The 26,674-nt window shown below is 44.1% G+C and overlaps 1 protein-coding gene across 1 annotated transcript in view; it reads right to left on the bottom strand.

Moving 5' to 3' along the window:
* The window catches only part of LOC139054374 (diuretic hormone receptor-like), a 131,341-nt gene that overhangs the window by 57,643 nt on the left and 47,024 nt on the right, over positions 1-26,674 (bottom strand). The window contains exons 2-3 of the mRNA XM_070531287.1: positions 9,080-9,358; positions 4,893-5,024 (exon numbers count right to left, since the gene is read on the bottom strand). Of these exons, the coding sequence (XP_070387388.1) occupies positions 4,893-5,024; positions 9,080-9,302 (355 nt within the window). The 5' untranslated portion in view covers positions 9,303-9,358. The remainder of the gene's footprint in view (positions 1-4,892; positions 5,025-9,079; positions 9,359-26,674) is intronic.

Genomic DNA, 26,674 nt, shown 5'->3' with positions numbered 1-26,674 from the left:
GTGATCATTCATTAAAAACTCACCAATTGAATACTGCGAAAAAAAAGTCACAAAGGGGAATTTGAAAGGACAAACATGGCTACGGCAAATTAGTGTTCATGTTGTAACATTAGGGCAGTTATTACCTCCACTTAATTGCCTTCATTGGTGGCTGAATGTTTATTATTATTATCATAAATATTGCATTAAAAATATAAAATATACATATAAAATTTTACAAAATATACATTCGTCCCTGACCAGGGAGCTTAAAGACGAAAAAAGAATGGCTTGGAAATTAGCAAGGATACTGTCCAAATTTGAGAATCCTTTATTGCGTGAGATGAATTGAAAGCATGCACTTCAAAAGGACCACAGCATTAGCGATAGTCCTGCAACCATAAGACAATGATTGGTGCCAAAATTCTGCAAAATGTGGAATAACAATAATTCCATAAAGAGAGAATATTGTTCTCTTATTAAGGATAACCCAGAAAAGAGAGTCAAAAATCCAAAGTGCAGGTAGCAATAACGCCTACTTCTAGCATAGGAAATGTACATTGACAATGAAAGGACAACACTGTCTAAGTCAAAAATAATCAAGCACATTAAGGCTCATAGGTGGAAGACTACCCTGTTTTTTATAATGATCACCTCACCGCGACACACTAGGTTTGGCGCACGGTATAGCGTCGGAAGGTTGAGGTGCAATTCCGCAGTTTGTCGTTGTTTCCACAGAAAAAACTCATCTGTTGTGCGAGGAAATTATCAGAGCAAGTGGAGCTCTGAAAACGAGCGAGAAAAAAAAAAGAGCAGAATCGCCAATAGTTTTGCATCTCTCTTGCCATCGTCCATCTTTAATTGGGAAGTGTAAGGACTTGTTTGAGTTTCAACACATGCGCCCATCTTATGACGCTAACGCGCTAACAGGCATGTGATGACCCACGCCAAAACATGATATCACGTGCTTCTACTTTCTTTATCTGTGAATTTTTCTCGCACAAGCAGGCGTCTACATCAAATCTTAGATGAAACAACAAAATGTTGAACCGCTAATGCAGTTACAAAAGATAGTCAGTATTATATAACAAAATAACAAAAGACTAACAGAGCATGTCCGAAGGTTAGGAACGCCAATATACAGCGAATAAAGGCTATAAGTGTACAACAGAAACACAAGCACGAACATGTCATCGGAATAGAGTAATCATTTTAAGATACCGCACCACCTGGCTATCACCTGCTTTAACAGCCAGCCATTGCATTATCCGAATTTCTTTTGCCAGGCAACGTATAGGCACTAAGACTGCATTTAGGACCACCTGCAGTACTTTTTTTTTATTATGAGGTTTTACGTGCCAAAACCACTTTCTGATTATGAGGCACACCGTAGTGGAGGACTCCGGAAATTTCGACCACCTGGGGATCTTTAACGTGCACCTAAATCTAAGTACACGGGTGTTTTCGCATTTCGCCCCCATCGAAATGCGCTGCAGTATTTAATTTGTAATGCAAAGTATAATGGTACAATACACATTGTTGACTTTCATAGTTACGAAGTCTCCAACCGGCTGTACATGTTGTAAAGGCTTGGTATATACGTGCGCGTACTTACAAGTGAATCATCTTTGGTGTAACGGGAAAATGCTTTGTTTCAAATCTACGCTATTGGAGACTCATTCAGTGGAACGGCTGCGCTGCTAGTGCAAATAATTGCTAACCCGATCTTCCCGTTTTGTATGCCTGCACGCGTCGCATTTCTTATGTCCGTGGCTGAAACACGTTGATTTCTGCGAGCACCTCCTGCTAGAAAAGCGAAGTCATGACGCAACTATTGATTTTCATAACTATGCGTCCCGACGAGCGCCTCTATGCGCTACAGGTGCAGGTAGGTCTTTCCAATGTGAAGCTTTATAATAATTCTGCTAACAGAGGCCCTGTGGGCTCTACAAGTAATGGCGGTATTTAGATCGCACAGTATATTAACGTACATTTATATAGCAAAAAGTAGAATAAAATACTAACCTGATAATGATTCATAACGTACCCAAACGTTAACATTGTATACCGATTGTTCGTAGCACTAATATTATTCTCTTCTGTGCTTTCGGTTTGTTTTGAATAGCCGTGCATGATGAAGTAAATGGAGATTGCCGCTTCGTGAAGCCGAAATGCTGCTATTGGTGGAAAAGTGACAGACACGAGTCCCTTTTATTTCTTCCTTTGCTTTCTTTCTTTTTCTACAGTGTCAGAAATTGACAAGCATGCCGTGAGCCCACCGCTACATTCCAGGGAGCAGTGATATGTCAGACACTCCAGTTCCGCGAAACAGTCTACGAAATTGATCCAGACAATTCACAGATGGGAAGTCGCGAAACCCACTCCGCGCTTTTAGAGGGCGATGAGCCGTGCAGGAGAGTGCCACGCATAGCAGGTGGAAATTGATAGTTGTATCCTCCACGTTGTCAATTCTGTTTCATCAGATCTGCGTCAACTGTTTCGGCTACGCTAACATGAAGTAATCCGGAGTGGTATTGCTGTTTTCTTTTTCTTCTCGCTCCTTTCCCATAATTGGCAATAAGAATTTTGACACCTACTTCTTTTTTCGTTGAGTTAGTTTAGCTCCTGGTTCTTTCGTGTAATCTCTGCTTTTTCCAATAAAAATCATAGGACAGCTGAGCGCAGCTGTGCATAGAGCGCGTACAACTGATCTAGTGGCTATCACAATCGTTTCACAATCGTATCAGAATCGTTTACCCACTGAGGTTGCACCTTCGGTTACGTGTAGTACATCACCCGGGCTCATTTCTCTGTTCACTTCGTTTGTGTTCATTGTCCGTCTGCAGTGGTGGGCTTATTAGTGTGATATCAATTATATGGAACTCCGCATAATCGGATACTCAATGGAAATTTTTGCTGGCGTCATCGGTATCGCGATGTTTTTCCGTAATTAAGGACCGTGGCTTCGTGCGGCAGCCTCATCTCGCGCGCGTTATAGAAGAAGGCAGGGAAAGTGCGCGTCGACTTTTCGCGCGCGCAAGCTGAGGGAGGGGGTGAGGACATGTGCGCGCGCATGGAGGGGATGAGCACAGGGTAGCTGATGGTTTTGTGGGCGCTGTGTTCTCGCGCGCCTTGTTAGCCTTGAACTGAGGGGCAGCACGAAGTGGAATTCGCTCGCCGCTGCTGCCGCTCTTCTCCCTCCAGGGATCTGACAGCGTGTCATATGTGTTCATGTTTGCCTGCTCGCGCCGTAATTTGTTAGTTTAGTTAGGAAGCGAACGTTTACGCACTCATATATAAATTGTTGTCTCAATCAATGCTTCGCTTTTCAAACAAAACTGCAACGTTTTAATTAATCAACTCGAAAAAGCCTTGCTTTCAGTTCTTGTGTGATTTCATAGCGTGCAGTGTTCTGAGGCATCAATCGTCAGAAAAGCCGTAAAAGGCGACATTTCTAACGTACTCTTTGTGATGAGATAAACGGATTTGCCCTGTTTTCGTGAGCGCATGGACGAGTAACGAGACAACAGTTCTCAAGGGCAAATGGGTGCCCGGTGCGCATTTCACTCGCCCATTTATTGCGAGCCGAATCACACTTTGCAGTCTTGCTCAGCAATAAAATGATGCCAAAACTAAATAGCCACGATGTCAGAAAAAAATAACGCATTAAAAATCTCTTCGCTACAGAGATTTAGAGTGTATGTTTTTTCTGCTTACATATTACGAAACTGTCGTTCATTATACATGGAGATCCTATTACGGATCTCAGCATGTTATCGGAAGGTATCATATTTTTATTGTCACTGGTCGCAGAAGCTGAACAAGGTGGCATTAGTTGCGCGGTGACGTGATAACCAACAAAGAGTGGCGAAAACAATAAACAACAAAATGTGTCACATCAAAATCCAAAATCAAGAAGGGGGCTGACAGATGGAATAGCACACGATGGTACAAAGTTTGTAAATAGGGATAAGGTGCCTCAGAAAGGCTGGCCAGTGTTTCGATAGGAGGACGTAACTTCGTCAAACGCCGCCTCGTCATCCCCGGCATGTTAGTTTTAAAGGTTTAGTGCAGTGACGTCACGTGCAGTTTTTGTCGGTGGCGGTTGGTTATAAATGGAGAGACTTGAGAGGTAATGAGCGCTGTCGCCTGACGTCTGTGAGCGTCGTTCCGGAGACGAGGGGACAAGAGCGGGAGAGTGGGAAGGCGGGGAGAAAAGAAAAGAACATCCGATACATTCAAAATTATTCTTCCGAACTCTTTCGCCTCCTTGAAATGGCTCTTGATCAAAATAATTTTTTTGGGTTTCAAATGTCAAAACCTCTATCTAATTATGAGGGAAAACGTAGAGGAGAACTCGGGATTCATTTTTGCCACCTGGGGCTCTGTAACGCGCTCCCAAGGCACGGCACACGGGCATTTTGCCCATTTACCCGATTCCCCTGCACAAACTAGCAAACATGACGCAAGCATGGTTGATCTCCTAGCATTTCCTTCCTTCTTTTCCTCCCCTCTGGATACGTCACACGTAATGTTGTAGTCATGGCTGTTCCTGGGTAGTATTCTTCGGAGCCACGTTTTCATAAGAAAAATAATGTATATTTCACTGTGACCAGCCTAATGACAAAAAAAGTTCGGGCAATAAAGGAGAATATTGTGATGTAAACGAAAGGCTGGCCTAGGTTTCGACTAGTGGATCTTTCTTAATTGGCTTTGTCGAAGATAGGCCCGCCTATCGAAACGTAGACGAGCAATTCGCAGGCACCTTATTCCTGTTTGTAATTTTATACCACAGACTGCTACTTGATATGCCAGCCCCCTCGATTGGGGTGGCGAATAATGTGTTAGACCGAGTTGCGTTTTCCTATGGCATAAAATATCAAACACCACACAGACAAGGCCATCGTGCTTACTCGACGTGTCGTAGAAGAGGTCGTTGAGAAACGAGAAACAAGGCAGTACGGCCACAGCTCCAGCATTCGTCACTGGCCAGCAGGACAGGCCATCCCACGTGCGGTGACAGGAAAGAGGTCCCCCGTTGTCGTCTGCGGAAGCAGGAACAGCCGCGTTTTGGTTGAAGTCGCTGACACTTGCTAACCTCCAAAGAACAAGCGCGCGGCATGTGCATCAGATTCGGGTCCTCGACTTGTAATATACTGCACAAAGACTTCGTTGCGTTCCATTACGTTGTGCGAGCTCCACAGATGCGCGTGGCGATGGCTGATGAAATCCAACTAAGGTCACCTAAGCCAAGGTTAGCCACACGTAAAACAGTCCAAGAAAGTACTAGGGAAGTGCTTGAGAATAATTTTTTCCAACTTGCCCGGATCATCATCTTTGTTGTGCAGTTCACGGATGGTTCCTCGGCATCTCTTGGGTGGGCCAGTCTTGATGTCAGTAACCTCAGTGGACTTTCGGCTATAATAACGCTTTAGATTCTCGCTATGTCTGAAACACGATCTCCACGAGTCTTGTCCACAGAGGAGTGACTGGGCGGAAAACTTCGATTCTTTCACACTGCTACACGAAATGACAGAAGGCGATTTCACCTGGAGGCTGACACACGCGAAAGAGGACTAGCTAGACATGCAAGATAGTGCTGCCAGTGTGCATACAGGCTACATCAAGGTGCGTGTTCAGTAGCAAGTTGCTACTGTGGAATGTTCCGTATGACCAGGCGCTAGCGAATAGCGATGTTGGAAATATTACAAGCGGAAGCGTCTGGGCAAATGCAGACAGCTATCGCGAGCAAACAGCTTTCTGAACTCAGCCGTAGAACTCTAATGTTGAGCCAAGGGCTTGCGTGCTTCTTAGGAACATTTATCTCTTCGCGAACGCGTTATGATAGCTCGCAGTATAAGAAAGGTTGGGAACAGCTCTATGAAAGATGTGGTTCACCAGCTGCGGCTGTCGCACGCAATGTTTTATCTGCAATAGTGAAGAATAACACTGTCTAAATCCTTCTTCAGTAGAACAGCGACCAGTCATGTCTTTCTTAAACACCATAAATCATGATAACGAATCCCCGTTGGAAGCGCATCGCCTTCGTCAATCCGTTATGCATTACCCACCGTTGTTACGCGCAACACTGTATTGCTGTGCCATTCTTTCAGTCTCTTGTTCTCTGTTTCAGCAGAACCCAACATTATATAAGTTTCCGAATACCTGCTCTGCAGCTGTAGCCCGACACTGAAACACGAGAGCACTTTGCAGAGATAATAGCAGGAGATTATAAATGACGAGGCGAGACACATTGGACAGGAGCTATGTGAGCTTATCCCTCGGAACGTCGAATAAAAAGAAGGCAACAAGAGGGTTTCGTTTTATCCGGCACGGCACACTGGAACTTCTTCCATGACCTTGTTTTATTCATGCCTCTTTCGCGCATCACTCCTTTCTTTTTGGATGCCTCCCTAGAGCCCGTTGGATGCCCAGCCTAATAACTTGGTCGGGCGATTGCGCCTTACAATTGTATGCAGTGTAGAATCTCGCAACCTTTCCCTAGCCGGTCTTTCGGCGTCTCGCGTTACTTGGCTATTTGGGGTATCGGCTAGCTTCCTCAGCAAGCAACTCATTTCGGCCAAAGCGTGGTCGACCTCGGGCTGCTGATCTGCTTCCAGAAACAGTTGGGAACGGCATTACAGAGACGGCCTATGTTGCAGCACGGATGGTAAAAAGGGATGACGCTACTGGTCACGCGCACGGCGGTACGGTCATTCTGGCGACACAACGGCGGGCTCTCTTGAATCACGCAGTCGTCGAGAGAATGCGCGACTGTCAATTTGGTGACGGAAATACGATGGCCCATTGATTAGGTTCTAAAAGACTTTCAAAATATTCGCTTATTCGCTACAGTTTGCTCCCAGACTCAAGGGAGCGTTAAACAACCTCCTTCAAGCCACACGAAAGTAAACGTTCGAACAAGCAGCTTTCAACAGTGAAGAGCGAAATATTCTAATTGACTTGGATTGAACTGATATAATAATAAAGTAAAATATGCTCATCTTTCCTTGAATAAAGTTAGTTTTACAGAAGAGCTTGACAATATACAGAATGACCAAGAAATGGCACATTATCATTAAGGCACACTGCAACGAAATTCAACTTTATCTAAACTGTAAGTAAATGAGTACAGTACACGCTATTTAAGTAATCTTTGCAAAGCTGCCGCACCGTTAGTTGTGTGATTTTCTTATCGAGAGCCTTTAATAGCGCCTAAGAAAACGACGGAGGAGAAGATGGTATAACAGTCAGTTTAATAAAAGATGGAGGAGACATGATGCTTGAAAAACTGGCGGCTGTTTATGCGAAGTGTCTATCAACTGCAAGGGTCCCAGAAAACTGGACGAATGCAAACATCATACTAATCCACAAAAAGGAAGACGTTAAATAATTGCAAATTTATAGGCCCATTAGCTTGCTCCCAGTATATGCAATATTTACCAAAATAATCTCCAATACAATAAGGGCAACACTGGACTTTAGTCAACCAAGGGAACAGGCTGGCTTCAGGAAGGGATGCACCACAATGGATCACATCCATGTCATCAATCCGGGTATCGAGAAATCTGCAGAGTACAATAGGCCTCTCTATAGGACTTTCATAGATTACGAAAAGGCATTTGATTCAGTAGAGATACGAGCAGTAATACAGGCATTACTTAATCAAGGAGTACAGCAGGCTTACGTAAATACTTTGGAAAATATCTACAGAGGTTCTACAGCTACCTTAATTCTACACAAGAAAAGCAGCAAGATACCTTTAAAGAAAGAGGTCAAACAGAGAGACACAATCTCCCAAATGGTATTCAATGCGTGCTTAGAAGAAATATTCACACTATTACACTGGGAAGGCTTAGGAGTAGAGGTCGATGGCGAATATCTCAGCAACCTTTGGTTTGCCGATGACATTGTTCTATTCAGCAACAATGCAGATGATTTACAACAAATGATTTAGGACTTTAACAGGGAGAATGTAAGAGTGGGATTGAAGATTATTATGCAAAATACAAAGGTAATGATAAATACCCGGGCAAATGAACAAGAGTTCAGGATCTCCAGTCGGCTCCGAGAGTCTGTGAAGGAGTACGTTTACATGGGTCAATTAATCACAAAGAACCCTGATCATGAGAAGGAAATCCACAGACGAATAAAAATGGGTTGGATCGCATACGGCAGTCATTTCCAGCTACTGACTGGAAGCTTACCATTATGATTGAAAAGGATGGTGTACAATCACTGCATTTTACCAGTGCTGATATATGGGGTCGAGACTAGGAGACTGACAAAGAAGCTTGATGACAAGTTAAGGACTGCGCAAAGAGCGATGGAACGAAGATTGCTAGGTATAACGTTAAGAGAAAGAAAGAGAGCTGTTTGGATCAGAGAGCAAACTGGTATAGACGATATTTTAATTGACATCAAGAGGAAAAAAATGGAGCTGGGCAGGTCATGTAATGCGCCGGTTAGATAAGCGTTGCATCATTAGGGTTACAGAATGTGTACCAAGAGAAGGAAAACGCAATTGAGGACGACATAAGACTAGGTAGAGCGATGAAATTAGGAAATTCGCGGGCGCTAGTTGGAATCGGTTGGTGCAGGACAGGGGTAATTGGAGATCGCAGGGAGAGGCCTTCTTCCTGTAGGGGACATAAAACAGGCTGATAATGATGATGTATATGATGAAGCAAACGACGTATGCACCTAGTAGTAAAATGCTATGATGTATGTGCGAGAACATCGCCTCCAAAATGTTTCAGCCTGCCGCGGGTGGCCGCACGCTCCGTCTAATCTCGCAAGCGATGAAAATATCTGCTAATCTCGAGGTCCCCCATGCCGAGATCTTAATCCCGAACAGTGCCTAAGGCCGGAATCATGTTCTCAGTATGCCGCCAATACATTTTTCCAATTTTCGTATAAAAATGCCTACATTTGCGAGCACTTTCCCGCGCATAAACTTGTCATCCAAACAAAAAGTTTTGCTCGTAGGCTGTTCTGTATCCTCGCTAGCCCAGTATAGGCTTATTATGTCGCCCAAGATTTTGTTGCAGTGTGCCTCTACCCCTAAAAACAAAGGTATAAAAGTAAAGTTTCAACCAACCCAGAAGATAGGCTTGGGACTCATTGAGGGCCGCAATGTAGCATCGTATCTGAGCCAGGGATAAATTGGCCAAATAGCTTTCATCGAAAGGCGCATCCGGCTGCCCTGAGCCGTGGTGTTCAATCGTGAAATTCTCGATGGCGGCAACCAGTGAGTCCAGTGCCGCGCTGTGTTCACTCTCGGTCCACGAGGCACCGCCAGCGTTTCCACTTCCGCCTTCCATCGTCGCCTCGGCAAACTCGTTACGTCTTGCTCGGTGTTGCTACTGGCACGAAGCACCTGCGGGAAGTAGAAATGAAAGCTCTCAGGCGACAAACACCTTCATGCATCATCAATGTTCGCCGAACTTAGACTAAAAAAAAACGTTTATCATCTACAACGTTTCGTTTCGCGGAAGCACATTCCAATCATTCCTGATTTTGAGCACATTGATACAAAGCACCGTCGGAGACGAAACTGCGAACAGCAGTGAAGATGACGACGCTCGCTAATTCCGCGACGACTGTCTTCCATCGTGTATGCCGTTGAATGCATTGCAGAAAGCCTCTAAATATATTTTAAGCTTCTCTGCTCCCCGTAGCGATGCATTTAATGAACCCGGCCGACTAATGTAGACAGTGCGAACAGCTTTGTCAATTCTGCTCGTCCTGCTCGTGGTCGCTAAATACATGTGTTTCGGACGCTGCGAGTAACAGAAAAACGTTTTCTAGGAAACAAAAATGCACTGTTTTTCTCAAGTTCCGGTGAAATATTCTCAGTTGTGCAACTGGTGTAGAGACACGTAGCAGGCCGACAAGACATGCTTGCCTATTTATTACGGCTTCTCATTGCACGCTGATTGGGATTTAAGACAGTATTTATGATTTACAAACTAAAACTATTACATTTCTCATAGCTGCCCAGCGAAATGCAAAATTGATTGACTGTAGTAGACAATACATGTAGTAGGTATTAGTGACCGTGGAAACAGTAATGTACTCTTTCGGAAGTAGTAAAAACGGCTGGCGTGTATAAAACTGTACATGTGGACGACCTCAGCACATAGGAACCTACCGGCTCTACTTCTTTTATCTAACACAATAGAACATATATAAGGGGCATAAATAATGCACTGCTCAGTCTTTTAGCCGCTAACAATGGTATTGTGTCAGCACAATTATCTTTTAAAAAGTGAACTCTACCACATAAATACTTCTACATAGCTAACAGTACAATATTCACAACATTGGAATGTAACCACACACACAGTAGCTCGATCGTTGTTGTGGTGGACCCGTTGCTAATCAGCCACCGATTCCTTCAATCCCCTTTTTTGTTTTCACTTACTGGTCATGCCCCGAGTCCTGGCAACTACCATGTAATTACATATATATTACGTTTGGTGTTACGCTGAGTGTTCACTTGTAAAGAAAAATTACAAGTTTATTTACTTGTGCCAATGTATACTGAAGCGCTGGTAAATAATTTAAATCAGTATGGTTTTCCACTCTGGCCTACATCATCCGAATTGACAGTGCGCATCAAAAGCGGTATTCCTGTTTTCTTCTGGGTTGACTTTGAATTCCTTCAAAATAATAACACTGATGATGAAAGCCTGATAAATCGGTGAGATACATCAGTCTGTTTTTGTACAGGCACACTTAAGCATTACAAAAAAGGAATAGCCGAAACAGAAGTAAATGTACAAGAGTTGAAAGAATATGGGATAGCGATGAGACAAGACACACGTTTCTATTCCAAAAACATTTTTCTCAATCGCCATATGCCCATGCTCATGCCAACGCAATATTGTCTTGTCTTTGTCGAGCAGTGGAAACATAGTAAAGAGTTCAGTATTGTGCCAAAGATATCCCCGTTTAGCTCGCGCTATCAAAAAATAAAACAATTTTTTTTCGCGATCATATATGCGCTCCATATTCACTAACAGGAAAGAATACTTTGATGTACGGCCACCAAGCGAATTTACCTATTACATGCCAAATCGGGAGGAAATTTAGGTTCATCAGAAATTAGGTGATGCGAATGCTTTTCCGTCTGGATGTGCGTGATACACTCCGCTAATAAGGAGCAGTGCCAACGTCACATGAGTCCAAAGAATTGCATAAGATGCTACATTGTTACGGGAAATATTGCCACATTCGACGCGGAAAATAATTGGCGCGTTGTTCGCGACTGACACTGCCAATCCATTTTCCTTACTTCTGGTGTTACGATGCTGATCAGAAGCCAGTAAATCAGCTTTAAATGAAAACTTCGTTTCTTTTGATTAAGCAGCGATGCTTCTCAGTGACTCATCTCTTCACAGCACCATAATGCAGTGTTAGTGTTTGAGCTTACGAGCATGAACAACATACGACGGCAATCGCTGTTCGTCGATACCATAATTTTTGCGAGTGCACTCAGCACGCTAGAACACATGCTATGGGAATGCCAGGGACTAATACGGGACCGTGAGAGCGAGACCTCCATCGACAGCGTCAGCGCGAGACGACCGGCCGTGCTGCTCAGCTTGAACCTGGAAGACCAACTCTGGGCAGTCCAGGGGGCCAAGGAAGCCGCCGAGAGGCAAGAACTCTTGGCCGTAACCTTGGCGGGTTCCGCAGACCACTAACTCGCCGGACGCAAATCGTTTTGATTCAAAATAAAGTTTTCTCACTCCAACTTTTCTATTTCACTCACTCACTCACTCACTCACTCACTCACTCACTCACTCACTCACTCACTCACTCACTCACTCACTCACTCACTCACTCACTCACTCACTCACTCACTCACTCACTCACTCACTCAGAACCTTGTTTCTCAGGAAGCAAAGAAGTCTAATACAATTTCCAATGGCTTGTCATGAGTCCTATGTGAAAAAATTGCAAAATAACAACAGAGGAAACAGAAAAATAAAATTAGGAAAACAAAAATACGTAAGAAACTTTGGGGGTGAGTTAACCATACAACTTGCCGATCGATATTTCTACCCGAAACAAAAGAAAAATACGCAATGCACTGATGCTAACGTCGAATCATATAACAAAACGCAGAACACTGCCTCAAAAATGTTCCAAGAAATCGAATCCTTGTATGTTTCATATCTCGGTGTTATATTGTCCGGTCTCAGTAGTTCTAGGTATCTGACGCGCTTCCATTTTACATTTTGCAAAAGGCATTTACTCCGCACATAAAGAAGATCAGGCAGTGTGTTCGAGAGTGGTCACGTATCTGATATTCTATGGAATTCCCTGTGAAGGTGAGCTCTAGTCACTGAATATTCACGTGATGCTTTCCGTAACGCATCATTAAATTCTGGATATGGCGACACAAGCTTCAAAACCGGATTGAGTTTTTTTACTGTTCGGCGCGCACAGGTAGCACTGATGATATCCTTCACTGTATGCCTATCATTATATTATGAAACTTGGTGGCCTGGAGCAGAGGTACAACACCGGGCTGCTAATCTGAAGGTCGTAAGTTTGAATCATCTTCCAGTCCACGACATCTCCAGGCTTTGAGAAGCACCAGACGCCGACAAAAAGATTGCCGATAGCCCATCGCGATGTACTAGACCAGGGAACACCAAACAGGAAAGCCTACTAAATCAGCACAGGCACTCCCTCACCATAACAGAAATTGGACTCACTGGTGCAATATTTGGTCACATGCAACCTCGCTGATGACGCCCTCAGTCCCCAGCGGCTGGGGAGCATCAGACCAAGATGGTGGTCAGACATTCTACCCGGCAGAAGGTGCTAAGAATATCTTCACCCAGACAGGTCGCTACTGGAAAGAGAACCTGGGAATGTTTAACACTCGAACCCGCTGGAGTAAGGCTAGCTTAGCCGCACCGATTCAGTAAATATCAGACATTTCCCGGGATAATATTGGCCTTAGTGAGGTTAGAATAACTGGTGAGGCTTATGTAGTCCTGACAAAGGGCCACATCCTCCGCTATAGATGTATTAGGGACAAAAGAGATAATACGGGGTAGGGCCTCTAATTAATAAGGCCAAAACGGGAAACATTCATGAATTCCACAGCATAACAGAGAGCGTAGCAGTCGTTGTAATAAAGGTGAATAGGAGCTGTAGAATAAGGGTAGTAGAAGCTATGCTCCAACGTACACGCACTATGATGAAAAAATGGAACAGTTTTATAAAGGTGTTGAATTAGCATTGAGAAAAGAGAAAACCTAGTATACTGCAGTCACTGACGACGCCAAAGAAAAAGTGAGGGAAAAGAGGCTGGGCAACAAGTAATTGGCAATTACGGCGTAGAGTCTACGAACAATAATGGAGAGACGTTGGTAGAATTCATAGAAAGGAATGGGCTCCGCATATTGAATTCCTGCTTCAGAAAGCGCAGTTGCAGGCAGTGCACCAAGAAAAGCCCTAATGGAGAAACTAGGAATTAAGTAGACTTTGTGCTCTCTGCTGATCCTAGCATACTGCGGTATGTAGAAGTGTTGGGTCGAGTAAATTGCAGGGACCATAGGTTAGTGAGGTCTAGGATTCACCTCAATATAAAAACAAAAAAGAGTAAAATTAATCAAGAAGAAACAGGTGTACCTAGACACAGTAACAGCAAAAGCAGACGAATTCAGGCTGGAGCTCGCAAGCAAATATGCGGCTTCAGAACAGGAAGATGAAGATTTTATAGAGGGAATGAATAAAACCGCAACTACGCTGATTTTAGAACCTGCAAATGAAGTGGGAGGTTAGGCAACAAGGCAACCAGGAGGTAAGCTCTCTCGAGTAACAAAGGACCTAATAAAGAAACGACATAGCATGAAAGTGTCTAATTCAACAGATCAGACTGAATTCGCACACCTGTCAGAACTCATCAACAAGGAGAAAGTAAGGGATATTCGAAATTTTAACTTCAGGAAGACTGAGGAATTAGTAAAGAATAGACGCATCATGAGATCGGTGTGAAGAACACTTGGTATATGACAAGCGAATATGTATGCAGTAAAATATATACACGGTAATGTCATCAGCGCCTTTGATGATATAGTAAACGCAGCACAGGAAGTCTATGCTGACCTGTACAGTACCCACAGCAGCCATGCTACCTCCATTGGAAGTTGTGATGAACATGATACAGATGCTCCTTATTAAACTAGTGATGAAAATAGAGTGGCCTTGCAAGACATATCCCGTTGAACAGCAGCAGGAAAAGATATGGAATAAAAATAGGTTTAATCAAAGATGGATGTGGTACCCCTGAAAAGCTTGCGACCCTTTATACGTAGTGCTTCACGACTTCAAGTGTACCAGAGAGCTGGAAGATCGTCAAGATAATACTAATTCACAGAAAGGGAGACACTACAGAATTTAAGAATTATGGGCCAGTGAGCTTGCTTTCAGTATTGTGTAAAGTATTTGGCAAGATTATTTCGGATAAAATCAGGGGAAGAGACGTGACTTCAATATACTATGAGAAGAGGCTGGCTTCAGGAAGGGACATTTTACAAGGCATCACTGCCAATTCATCAATAAAGCAAGAGAGATATGTGCACAGTACAATCAACCTGTCTACATGGCTTTCATAGATTATGATACAGAATTTGATTCAGTAGAGATACGAGAATTCGTAGAGACATTGCGCAATCAAGGTGTAAAGAAGGCATGCGCGAATTTCATGGGAAATATCTACATAAATTCCACAGCTACCTGGCTTCTCCACAAAGAAAGAAGAACGTTGCCTGTCAGGAGTGAGGTTAGGCAGGGAGACACAATCTCTCCAGTACTATTCAATGAATAGTTAGAAGGATTCAAGCTATTATACTGATAAAAATTAGGAGGGAAAATCAACTCCAAATATCTCAGCAATCTTTCCTTTGCAAGTGAAACTGTCCTGCTCAGCAATACTGGGGATAAATTGCAATGAATGATTGAGGACCCTAACAGAAAAAGTGTAAGATTGAGGTTGAAGAATTATAGGCAGAAGATAAATATTGTGTTGAATAGCTTTGAAAAAAAACAAGAATTCAGGATAGGCAGTCAGCCTCTAGAGTCTACGTTTATTTAGGTCACTTACTCCCAGGCGACAATGATTATGAGAAGGAACTTTGTAGAAGAATAAAAATTAGTAGGAGTGCATATGGTCAGGCATCAGAAAATACTGACTCGGAGCTTACCACTGCCGTTAAAACAAAAATGTGTACAGTCATTATGCTCTACCGGCGCTAAAATATGGGGCAGACATTTTTGGAGTTGAGCCAAGATCTATAACAAGTTAGCGACCGCACTAACGGCGATGGAATGAAAAATGTCAGCGGTAACGTTAACAGACAGGAAGATAGCGATATGGATCGGAGGCCATTCTAGGATAGTCGACATTCTAGTTGACGTTAAGCAAAAAAATTAAGCTGGGCAGGCCCTGTAAAGCGTAGCGTAGATAACCGGTGGACCATTGGATTTACAGAATAAGTTCGAAGGGAAGGGAAGCGCCGTTGAGACCGGTAGAGAACTAGGTAGCACGGGAAGTGACTAAATTTGCAGGTGCAAGATGGAATCAGCCAGTGCAAGGCCGGGTTAATTGGAGATCGCAGGCAGAGGTCTTCGACCTGTAGTGACCTTAAAAAATAGCCTGCTGCTGCTGCTACTGCTGATGGTGACATATTAAGAATATTGTTCTGCTGTAATAGAACTTGCAACAATCTATGAAAATTCGAACGAAATCGCAGCCAAGTGGCCCTCTCACATAGAAGTAGGTACGACAATTGAGTTGAAATCATTTCTTAAAGGGTTTCCTTTAAGTATTAGATTATACGTCAGAATCATCCAAGAAGTGTTCACCGATGCAGATCATACAACACACGATGGAACCTTAAGGATCTTGAACACTGCTTGAAGGAATGATGGCAACGCAAAGCTGCAGATCTAATCACCAAATAACTTTTGCACTCTCCGACCAGGGCATCTTTAATATCACTGGTATTTGTGCAAGTATTCCCACTTATATGAAACTTACCGCAGATGAGGGAATGCTCACGATGGTCTACACGCGACTAGTTCCAGTAAGTATGACGCTGCAGTCCTCAGTGTTTCTCAACTATCTGTGATGATGTTTCTTGAGCGGTGTGATTTTCATGCGGGACATCAGTTATGCGAAGAATATTAAATGCAACAAAGGGGAAAAGGGGTCATGTTCACTGGAGCTTCTGGCCAGCTACTTCACACTAGCAAATGAGTCAGAGCGAAACGTAGCCGGAGGAATTAGTGAGGAGTGAAGATGGAATGAGATAAGGGCTGGCTGCGCCCATATTATCCTCATTTAGTGTCTTCGACAAGTGGTCTCTATGCTACGAATGCAGAAATAATCAGTTAGGAGTGTAATGAGTCAATACAGTCGAGTAGGTATAGTTTTAAAGCAACCAATCACCAAATATGTATGTTGCGAGAAAAAGGGGATGAGGAGGAAGACGACGATGGTCTGCAGGGCGAACGGGAAGATTTGAACTTACCTATAATTCGATTTTGTCCTCTTATTTTGTGCTTTACTTTTATCTGCCCGGCTATTGGCCAATCCTCACACTGGATACGTGCACGGATTGACCAAAGATCTACATATACATTTCAACAATGACCGCTGCAATCTATCATCTCCGCTAGGCGTCATCTGTAAATAAACACACGCCAGCCGTACCAATATGTTTCAAGCCAGATTTTGAAGCCCTTTGGAGCGTCTGATTTATGCAAGGCAAGTATTCCTTACAATGCTATCTCATCCTTTCGAGACAAAAAGTGTCCCAGACGGCTACAAATTTTATTGTAAGGAAATATATTTTGTGTGCGCTTGCTTGAAATGCAGAGCGTTATCCATGGCGCGTATACTCTGCACAGCTACTGCAAATAATAAATACCTCACTACATCAAATCAAAAACTTGACTTATATTTTATATGACCGGTAAACGGTAGCGCAACCATATGTCCATGTTTCACTCAACTTTAGATTTCTGTAATGTCTAGGGTGACATTTCCTGCACCAATCCAATTCTTGCAGTTTGTTCCCTTTTTGCGGCTGGCGGCACATTTTTGATGGCTCTACAAATCTGGGGTGGAGGCTAACAGCTTCTGTTTGTTTCCACACATTATTGCTTCAAAGCAAAATTAAACATGAGTGCTAAATAATTGGGAAGCACGACCAATGAAGAAGCCATTGCTACCTTAATTCAGCAGCTGCTTGCTTGATTTGTGATAAACTAAGGTACCATGTGCGGAAACATAGATGGTACGGGTGCAATGCAGGGAAAAGCGCATGTGTCTCAATAACGTATCGGCTCCGTATTGGAACTTTCTGAGGAAAAGAGAATTACAGTGTTTACAGGCTTCAAATGCAATGGGCCACTGTTCATAAACTATAACACCATGAGTAACGAGTACACACAACCACCATTTCAAGCAAACATTGATGCTGCAGTAACCACCTTCATACGCAAACCCATTAATCGTAGATGGCGGTTGTATATCTCCCGTTACTTTCTTTCCGTCCGCTGAGGTGCGCGCTTCGCTGTCAGCCCCACTTGCTTCATTCGCATGGAGCTGACCGAACGAGTGCTTTTGCTTCGGCAACGCTGAGCTTTCGATGGTCGTGCAAAGACCTGCCAAGTTCGCACAACGCGTCTCTTACGTCATGCACGGGGTCTGTCGTACTTTGTCAAAGTGGTATAGATGTGCTACTAAAACTGTTGGGAAAGCACGAAGGAAGCAAGCCAACTGCAACAACGTCCGGTCCGGCTATCTGATGCGTTAGACACTCCTTTCCTCCACATTTTCTCCATTAGCTTCTCAAGGGAGTACTACTACTAAAGTTCAGATTTTTTAAATCTCCTTCTTAGATAGCTTCCAGGTCCGTAATCGCGGCATGACGCCTCCATCTCTTCAACATGCGTGCTTCAGGACAACATGAGGCTTCAACATGCGTGCATATTGTCGCGCACTTTCTTGCTGTAGGATTTGGTATGTTTGTGCTCAAGCAGAAGTCATGAAAACTGGGTATGGTTGTCACATGGCATGGTTGAGGCAGGGGTCGGCTAAATGATTGAAGCCGCATTATGATTGTCTTGCAGAAAGCACAAAGTGAAAGCAGAAATAATGGCATACGCAACGTGTATAAAGCTTTCGGCGACACGGTTATTCTGTGGCTTAGGCCCGGTGCACCACATTTATTTTGACATGCGTCCACCGTTTGTCCTACCTCGTGGCCTCTACCTGGTATACTTGAGACGTGAAGAAGAGCCCTGCATTCAGATGCTACGACAAGAAGCCACGCTTCACCTAATGCAGGTTTCGAACAGGTCGCAAAGAACAGGGTATATTTAGCGAATTCTTGCGCATTCGAGCAGTTCTGAAACTATCGAGTAGTTGTGCGTTTAGAACGATGCAGTAAAACGAAATGTACGATACGAAAAAATATGTTAGTAATTCTTTAGAGTGGCTTGCGTTCCTTATCCATACTGTTCATACTGCGCAAAATGAACATATTTAATCTAACACTTCCCACCCAGGCATTACGGTTTCATTTATGTAAAAATAAAGAAGGTGCTTTGTTGTGCAAGAATATGTATTATCATATTTAAAAACTGAACGCTCTAAGTTAGCCCAAATTTCCAGAGCATATTGCATCTTCTCGATAAAGCGATAACTTTATAGCGGAAAAATTTTGTGCGAAAAATTTAATAGCACAGTATCTGATTGCGTTGGTTCAAGAAACATTCTTTTTTCTCTAGGAAAAGACTTACTTAGTGCACAATTCATGCGGAAGAAAGTAATACCGCAGAGGAGAGCGCGTCCTTTCAGAGCGTTCTGTCCTATCGCATTCCGTATGACTTGCTCGCTAAATCTTTTCCTCGAGAAAAACAAAAAAGAAAGAACGAGAACCTATTCAAAGCATTGATCGATATATATGTATATTAGTTTAACTAAAGTGTGATGCCATAATGATACCCATTCCATGCCTGCTTTCACTTGGGCGTAGAAGCAAAGTGTCTCAGAAATAGAAAACAATACTATCTAATGGAGAGAATCTACAATACAGAAATTTTCCATATCGCTTAATAATAGCCGAGTCGCTGTAAACAAAACATATTTCTCTCTTTATTTCTTCAATTGTTGGTGTCTCCCCTTGCCATAGAGAACTTGCAAGAAGCACCAATCATGATGCAGGAGCAACAGCCGTCAGTGAAGGTACAATACAAAGTGAAACACGTGTAGAGGACAGCGCTACCAGTGCGCTACTGGGCTTGAATACAGTAGATCCACTGAGCAAAGGCAATATACTTAGCAATGACGCAGTCTCAGCGTTGGTCTGCATGGACAAAGCACCGCTGCTATGTACATATTGTAACAGTTAAGCTCTCCATGCATAAACAGCTGAGTGAGCAAATGCGTTTACGGTGGCTAGTCACGTGGCTGTTTGGAAGTCATAGTTTCGTTTGAAGTGCAATGTAGACGAAAAAGACGTAGTTTGCTTTCGTATAATTTTAGTAACGGTGACCCTGGCTGAACGTGCGGTCAATCCGGTTCGGCATGGTTCCTTCAAAAACTCCGGTTTGTGTTCGGTACAAAGATGGTGGAAAAACCTTGGTTCATTTCGGTTCCGCTTCAGCCTAAAATAACGAATAAACTACGACTTTTCGTTTAGTTTATATAGCAAAATAAAAACAAGTGACATTTGACACAATGAACTTGCCATTCATCTCGCCATCGCCACGCGTATCCTTTGGAGGGATATCCCTGCCACAGATTATTCAAAAAGACGTGCAACAACTGGCACTATACCCGATTTACACCTTACATCCTCAGCATTTCCACGTCTGTACAGACGGATCGCGCCATAATAACACCTTCGCGTCAGCATTCGTCCTACTACATTTGGTATTGCAGTAAACATTCAAACTATCCCGAGTGACATCTTCCACCTTCGCTGAACGTTTTGCTATACTTTGGCAGTGCGCGGCACAAGATCATAGAGAATGCGCAGCAATGTAAATTTAGCGATCGTCAAGCCGCACTCGCCTAAGTAAAAAGCATAGACAAAAATGTTTTAGAATTCTTATTTATTGCCCTAAACGCTGACAGTGCTCACAAAAGCAATTGTGAAGAGTGGCGTTATATCGTTTTAGCGGATACCAGGTTACCACAATACTCTTGGAAACAGGGAAGCGGATGCAACTGCGAATCGGGCACCCAATAACGAAGGATGGTAAAGCTTCCTTTTTGACGCTGGGCAGTAAACTTGCTCCTGAAAGAATTATGCAGTAGTCTCAACAGAAATACCATGTTTGATGAACAGTCTAAATGTTCCAATTTATATCTGTTGGGAAATTGTCAAATGATCCATTGCGCGAAAAAGCCAGAGTCTGTCGTCTGCAGCAGTGAAACGGCACCTAAACTCGTATTGCCATTGGCCACAACGCCACGTCACGTGCTGCGCCTCGACAGAGTGGAGCAGGCGATAGGGAACACATACTACTTCTGCATTAGCGAATCAGATGTTGCGTGAAGGGACAGCGCATCGTCACGACGCCACGTCACCCTCACTCTCGCTCTCGGCACGAGCGCTCATCGGCGGAGCAGAGCCAATGCCTCCCAGGTAGCAGGCCTGTGCACACTCTTTTATGACGTCATGCAACCTGGACAGAAATTTGCGCTGTCAAGCCCGGCTTGACGAAAGCGGAATGTCAAAATCAGCACGGCTTATTCGGAAGCATCCCTATAAGGTTTTATGGCATGACGTAGTGGATCGAAGTGCACATGCGCTGTGCTGTCTAGGCGGCGTTGGCAGAGCGGGCGAAAGGGAACACGGGCTGTGTTAACGCGCCAGGTATTATGTGAGGGGAGAGGGCGTCACCGCGTCGGGGGCCTGCGGCTTTGCTGTATGTGTTGAGTCGGGTGGCACGTACCGCTGTGGTGCATTACTCGAAGCGCAAAAGTCGAACTTATTCCTGTTACATTGGAAATTAAGGCTTTCACATTCATAACTCATAAGAAGTGCTTAGGTGTTCTCCGACATGTTTTTGTATACCCTAGTATCAAATCGGCATTTCTGCGAAAGATCACACACAACAGGAAACGTGACAGATTACTGCACCGCCGGCGACTTGGTAGAGCATACACACGGCACTTTTCGAGCAGGATTATATGTGCCTCTAGGCCGCAGTACTGGAGTGGCCACCCAGACGAAGATGTGCAGCGCCTCCTTCTTGATTGCCTATGCCACGTAACTGCAAGACTAACCTTGAAGGAAGATTTAAGGCTACTAGACCGACGATAATTCACCCTAATATAATATTGAGCCCATGGCCAGCAGCAGGTCTTCTGATAACCGCGCTTACCACTTTAGAAGCTTTGTTAGAAAACACCACTATTTTAGGTACATATTAAATTTTAGTGTCCGCTGGAAGATGCATGTAGGATGTATGTCTGTGCTTGTAAGCTTGCGATAAGATTATGTAACATGTTACCTATGGTTAGAGTTACGGTCTGTGCCCTCGTCTGCGAAAGTCAACATTTTTAAAACTATGAAATTGAACTTCGATATGTTTCAGGGCAATACCAAGCACAGCTGTTTACATATCCATGATCATATACATGATGAGCTTCTGTGGTGCAACGGACTCATATACAGAACATTGGGATAATTCTGACTGACTGTTTTCGTGATTCTTTTTGGTGCATATTGGTAAAATTCTCAGACAGTATTTTTCTTTGGCAATCTACAAGGAGTAGCCGATGCCACCTAAAGGCACCAACCTCTCCTACTACATAACGTCAAAACAAAAAAAAATTGCGGTGCATAGATGGAGATCTCAGACATGTGGCTTGCTTTCATGAACGTGACGCTGTCACTGACGCTATACAATTGCGAGTTGGCGCTGCCTAGACAAATCATGCTACACCGTAATGCACCTAAATCCACGAGCAGTGTTTCTTCATCGATGTAATACTCGCTGCAGCGTCGAAGAGAACATCGAACATTTATTGTCCAATTGCCATCGATTTCAGTCGGAAAGACAAACATTACCTATGGTATTGCGACGACATGACGAACGGCTGTTGTCTGTGCAGCTGCTACTTGAAGACCGCCCCACTGCTCTTCGGTCCACAACGCCTAGAAGGCACTTTTGTTTTTCTTGAGGGCGACTCGCCTAGTGAACGCCTTTGACTCGCTCAGGCCCTCCGCGCACGTGCGTGAGCTTACGGCCGGCTTTCCTCCTCTCCCTCTCTGTGTCATATATTTCTATTCTTTCTTTTCTGTCCCTCAGAGTAGGGTTGCCAACCAGACACATTTATGGTTAGCGTCCCTGTCTGCTCTTTTTGCTTCCTCCTCCAACAAGTGAGACTTTCTAATCTGCCGCGATACCATTGGGAACGTACCGCCATCTGGCCCCACTTTATTCAACTGCCCGAATCACAGCCACGCATCCCGCTTTGCTTGTCCTGGCTAGTGTAACTTAGATCAGCGGAAGACCGGCAGCAGCAGCTCGGGGTGCACATCCACCGAGGACTGGACCTGTGCCAAGAACACGCCCTGGAATGAGTGTGTTGCATCCTTGGCTACATTTACGTGTAGAGCTCTTCTTATCATTAACGTCATTGAGCTAGTATAGCAGCTCTTTACTCTTTAGGAAGCTCTAAGTTAGTCCACGCGATTTCTCTGTTAGCGCCTTTATCGCTCACCTGTTGCAGGAAAAACGAGATGAGATATCTGCTACAAACGCAACATGGTTTCACTCCACGATCTGTGTCAGGGAAGGCAGGGTAGACCCACCGTCCTCAAAGCGAGACATTCGATCAATGTCTCGCGTTTTTTTTATTTTTTTTTTCATTCGGCTGACCATCAGCAAATATTCGGAGCCCTAGCCGTAGGCGAAAAGAAAGCACGAGATAAGTAAAACAAAAAGGTGAGTTGAATACGAGGACACAGGAAACGATAGGAACACCACTGTGTGGGTATGTGCTGAGGATATTTCAGCCAATTCTTTCACAACAGCACTTTCTCTGATAAGTGATGCTCGAAAGCACATTTCAGCAAGCGAGGCAATGGGCTTACGAGCGCTTACGTCTACATTAGTGGGTCCACCATAAACGTTATCTGCCTATTCATCACGCGAGTGCCGTAGGTGGTACTTCGCGCGCGGGTGCCACTTTTTTCGAAAATAAATGGTGCATTTTACCAGCATAAGCACTTCGAGTGGTAAAGACGGTAATCGACGTCGGAGAAGGTTCCCCGCGGTGAGCTCAACGATGAGTATGGAGTGCTATGTGCTTGCATCTCAGCCGCCGTGAAGAACGACGAAGCGATGCGTGAATCCCATCCCGTGGTGCTTAATCGACTGCTTCTAATATCATCAAGGTATGTAAGCGTTCTCACGTTCCCGGAATTCTGTTTCCGAATGAATCGAAGCGGTGTAGCGCAAGAACAGAGACGAGCTCGATCAGCGAAATTTTGAAATATCGCAGTATAGCGTCTGACGCTGCATATTTTCTGGACAGCGTTGTGAATTTTCTCTCTAATGACTATCTATCCGAAGAATAAGATATCTCCAAAAGAGACTTGTTTTCTTTTTTTTTATTCCACGGCTTGCACAGATGACACTCTCTCTTTGTGTTTTTGTCTTGCTATCACTCCGCGCCATTAACAGACAGGCGCCTCTTAGGCTACTACTTGTAGCATATATATATATATATATATATATATATATATATATATATATATATATATATATATATATATATATATGACTAATAACAAGTCATGCAGCTGCCTTTCCTTTCTTCTCATCTTCTTGTTCAATACATAGCGAGGGTCTCGAATACGGCTGCTTTGACGCTTTCTTCTAGCACGTGTGGTTTTATTGACCAGTTGCCTTTACCCATGAAGTTCACGTAGACTTGATACGTATGGCAGAAAGGACGATCCACATCCGCCACCTAACGCCGTGAGTGCCCATACAAAAATGCTTCCTTACTTTCTTTAGAACTTTTATCAACATCCCATCAACTTTAGTAACATCCTATTGACCTTTACTTTTTAGTAACGTTTGTCAAAAGAAAGTTGTTTACTTCTTTTCTAACTTCAGTATGTAAAAAGAAAGTTACTAGAAAGTTAAGACACACTATTTCAACTTTTTAGAAACTCGATTCAATAGGAAGTCAATAAAAATAATTATGTTCTTAAAGTACATAACCCAAGTTACAAAACATGCATGAATATTATTCAATAAGGTTATATTTATTCAGTGAACATGGCTGGTGCAAGACAGTCTTGTTTCATGGACAGGTGTAAATTTCCACAATTTTCAATCAACTTTCTAGTAACACTGGTTACTAGAAAGTTGTTAAAAATGATTTAGTGAAAAATGAACTTATAACAGCATCTGAACTATAAATGAATATGCAAAGATGGGCTGCTTTAAAAAAATGTTTTTTTTTTGCACAGTAACTGTTTTCCTAATTCTTAATCAACTTCCTGGTAACAGATGATAGTAGAATGTTCATAGAAAAAAATTGCTTCTAATACCGGACGCTAAGAGGAAATATGGTCTCACCAAATCAAGATGAGGGCACGTATTCTCGAAAATACGACAGCTAGTGCCATGGCAAGCGTGTATATGAGCGGTGATCATGAATTTGTGCTCAGTAGGTGTCAAAGAAGCCCGTAGGCCATGCACCATCGCACTAGACAGAGCTGCACGGACGGCGCGCTGATCGGCTCGTGTTCGCCAACTAAAGCGGGAGACACACGGTCCGATTCGGTGTCCGATCCGGCCTCCGACGTGCCGAAATTGCAGCCAGAATTGAGGTGTTTTGCCGTGCCGAAGCGCCGGATCGGACGTCCGCCGTGCGAGAAACCGGGCAGATTTTCATCGCCCGACGTGTCCGACAACTGCACCGTCGTCTGGCTGCAGCCAATGCAGCGCGGCTGGCATGTGACGTTCCCTCCACGGAGGCGGTGCTGGCTGGCCGGTTTCTCGCAGTTATTCTTTTTCCTTGCCTGCTGCAGTTTGTTTTTGACATGAAATAGTTACCAGTTCAGTAAAATTATCTCGAACGTGTGCCTGTTATGCAAACCAGCGCCTTGTACACTAGCACTAAGCTACTGGTGAGATCGGGAGCCGCGACGCGATGGCATTTCGCGAGCAGACATCACACACCGACCGTCTGAGCGAGGCCGCTCGCTTCGCTTGCAGGTTTGCCCTTCGCAACGACTGCATCGAGTAAACCAATTGTATTTAATTACGGCCGACCTAAGTGTACAGTGTTAATTGTTTTGGCAAAAATAAGCACTCTTCGACGAGCTCGGGCTGTATCGCAAGCGCCGTCGGCTGCAGCGTCCGGCTAGCTATGCCTACCGGCCCTATCGCTGGCTTTAGCGGAGTCGTCAGTGGACAACGCGCCGTCGTGAAGTGTTCTGTCACTCACAGGGGCATAATTTTATCGACAGCGTTCGCGTAAAGCGAAGCAGTGTTGTGCAGAGTTGTTTATATTGCGTTCCTCGACGTGGATATGAACTCAAGCTGGGGAGCTGGATGTGGGCGGAGCTTACGCGCCGCTCATGCCCAACGTTGCTCATGCCGTAGCATGCAGCGCCGCACGTCGGATCGGACACCGAATCGTACCGCGTGTGTCTGTATAGCTCGCTCATGGTTCGGCTGAAGTCCCCCTACATTCTTTATAAATAAGGAAGCCTACCTAGGCACTGTAAACCCAACCATTGGGGCCTAAATGCCTCTCCGCCTCCCACTACGGCTTCCTTTGAATGACAAAGTCCGATATCGAAGGCCGTGCTTTTGCAACCTGCATGCACCTGAAGCAATTGCAAATCTTGAAGGCAACATCCGCTAAGTTTTTATTATATATACATTTCCTTAAACTTCGTATCACAAAGTGCAAAGTACACACTTTTGGACCAAACAAATCTATTAAAAGACTCTATCAAATGTCATTAAGAAAAAACACGCAATTTTTTCATTTAAGATACATTTTTCTGAAAAACCGCAGAGTGGCGCTACTGCAGTATTTGTTTGGTCGACGCACCACGTTCGTTGTAGTGAATGCTCCGTGCAGTAAGGTGGTATTTGAGTTATATTTTAGAAGTGCCTGGACAAAACGTGCTCCTTGTCGTGTGCAGTAACCATCCCAAACCCTCCGGACTCGTGTAACGCCATTAGTTCGCCGTGTGTTTCGAGCGATCCACCAGTGTCGTCAGTGAGTGCCCTAGTACAGCGCCCGTCCGAGCTGCCTTTGTTCTGCCGAGCTGCCTGCCCGCGCTCTTGTGAAAGGTCTGGTACTGGGGCTTCGAATTGTAGTGTTTGGAAGACTGTTGAAGGTTGTGCTTTTGTGGAGCTGGAGTACATCGGAAGTTCTACAGTGCTTGCGCCAGAGAAACGTCGGTGCCTCTGTACCTGTTAGACGAAGGAGCGTTTACCAAGTCTTGAAAGGTAAGCAAGTTTGGCGCTTGCGCGCATTCTTGAAGCTTATGATTTACGTAATGAGCGTTGTGTAACTCGCTATAGCAAAGCGCTTTCCTATCGTATGTTAGCCACGTTGCTGTGCACATTTAGCAAGCAATTTCACGAACGCTTCCTCTGATGT

This window comes from Dermacentor albipictus, chromosome 1, assembly GCF_038994185.2.
Source record: "Dermacentor albipictus isolate Rhodes 1998 colony chromosome 1, USDA_Dalb.pri_finalv2, whole genome shotgun sequence".
Lineage (NCBI taxonomy): Eukaryota > Metazoa > Arthropoda > Arachnida > Ixodida > Ixodidae > Dermacentor > Dermacentor albipictus.
This window is presented reverse-complemented; position numbering and strand designations above follow the sequence as displayed.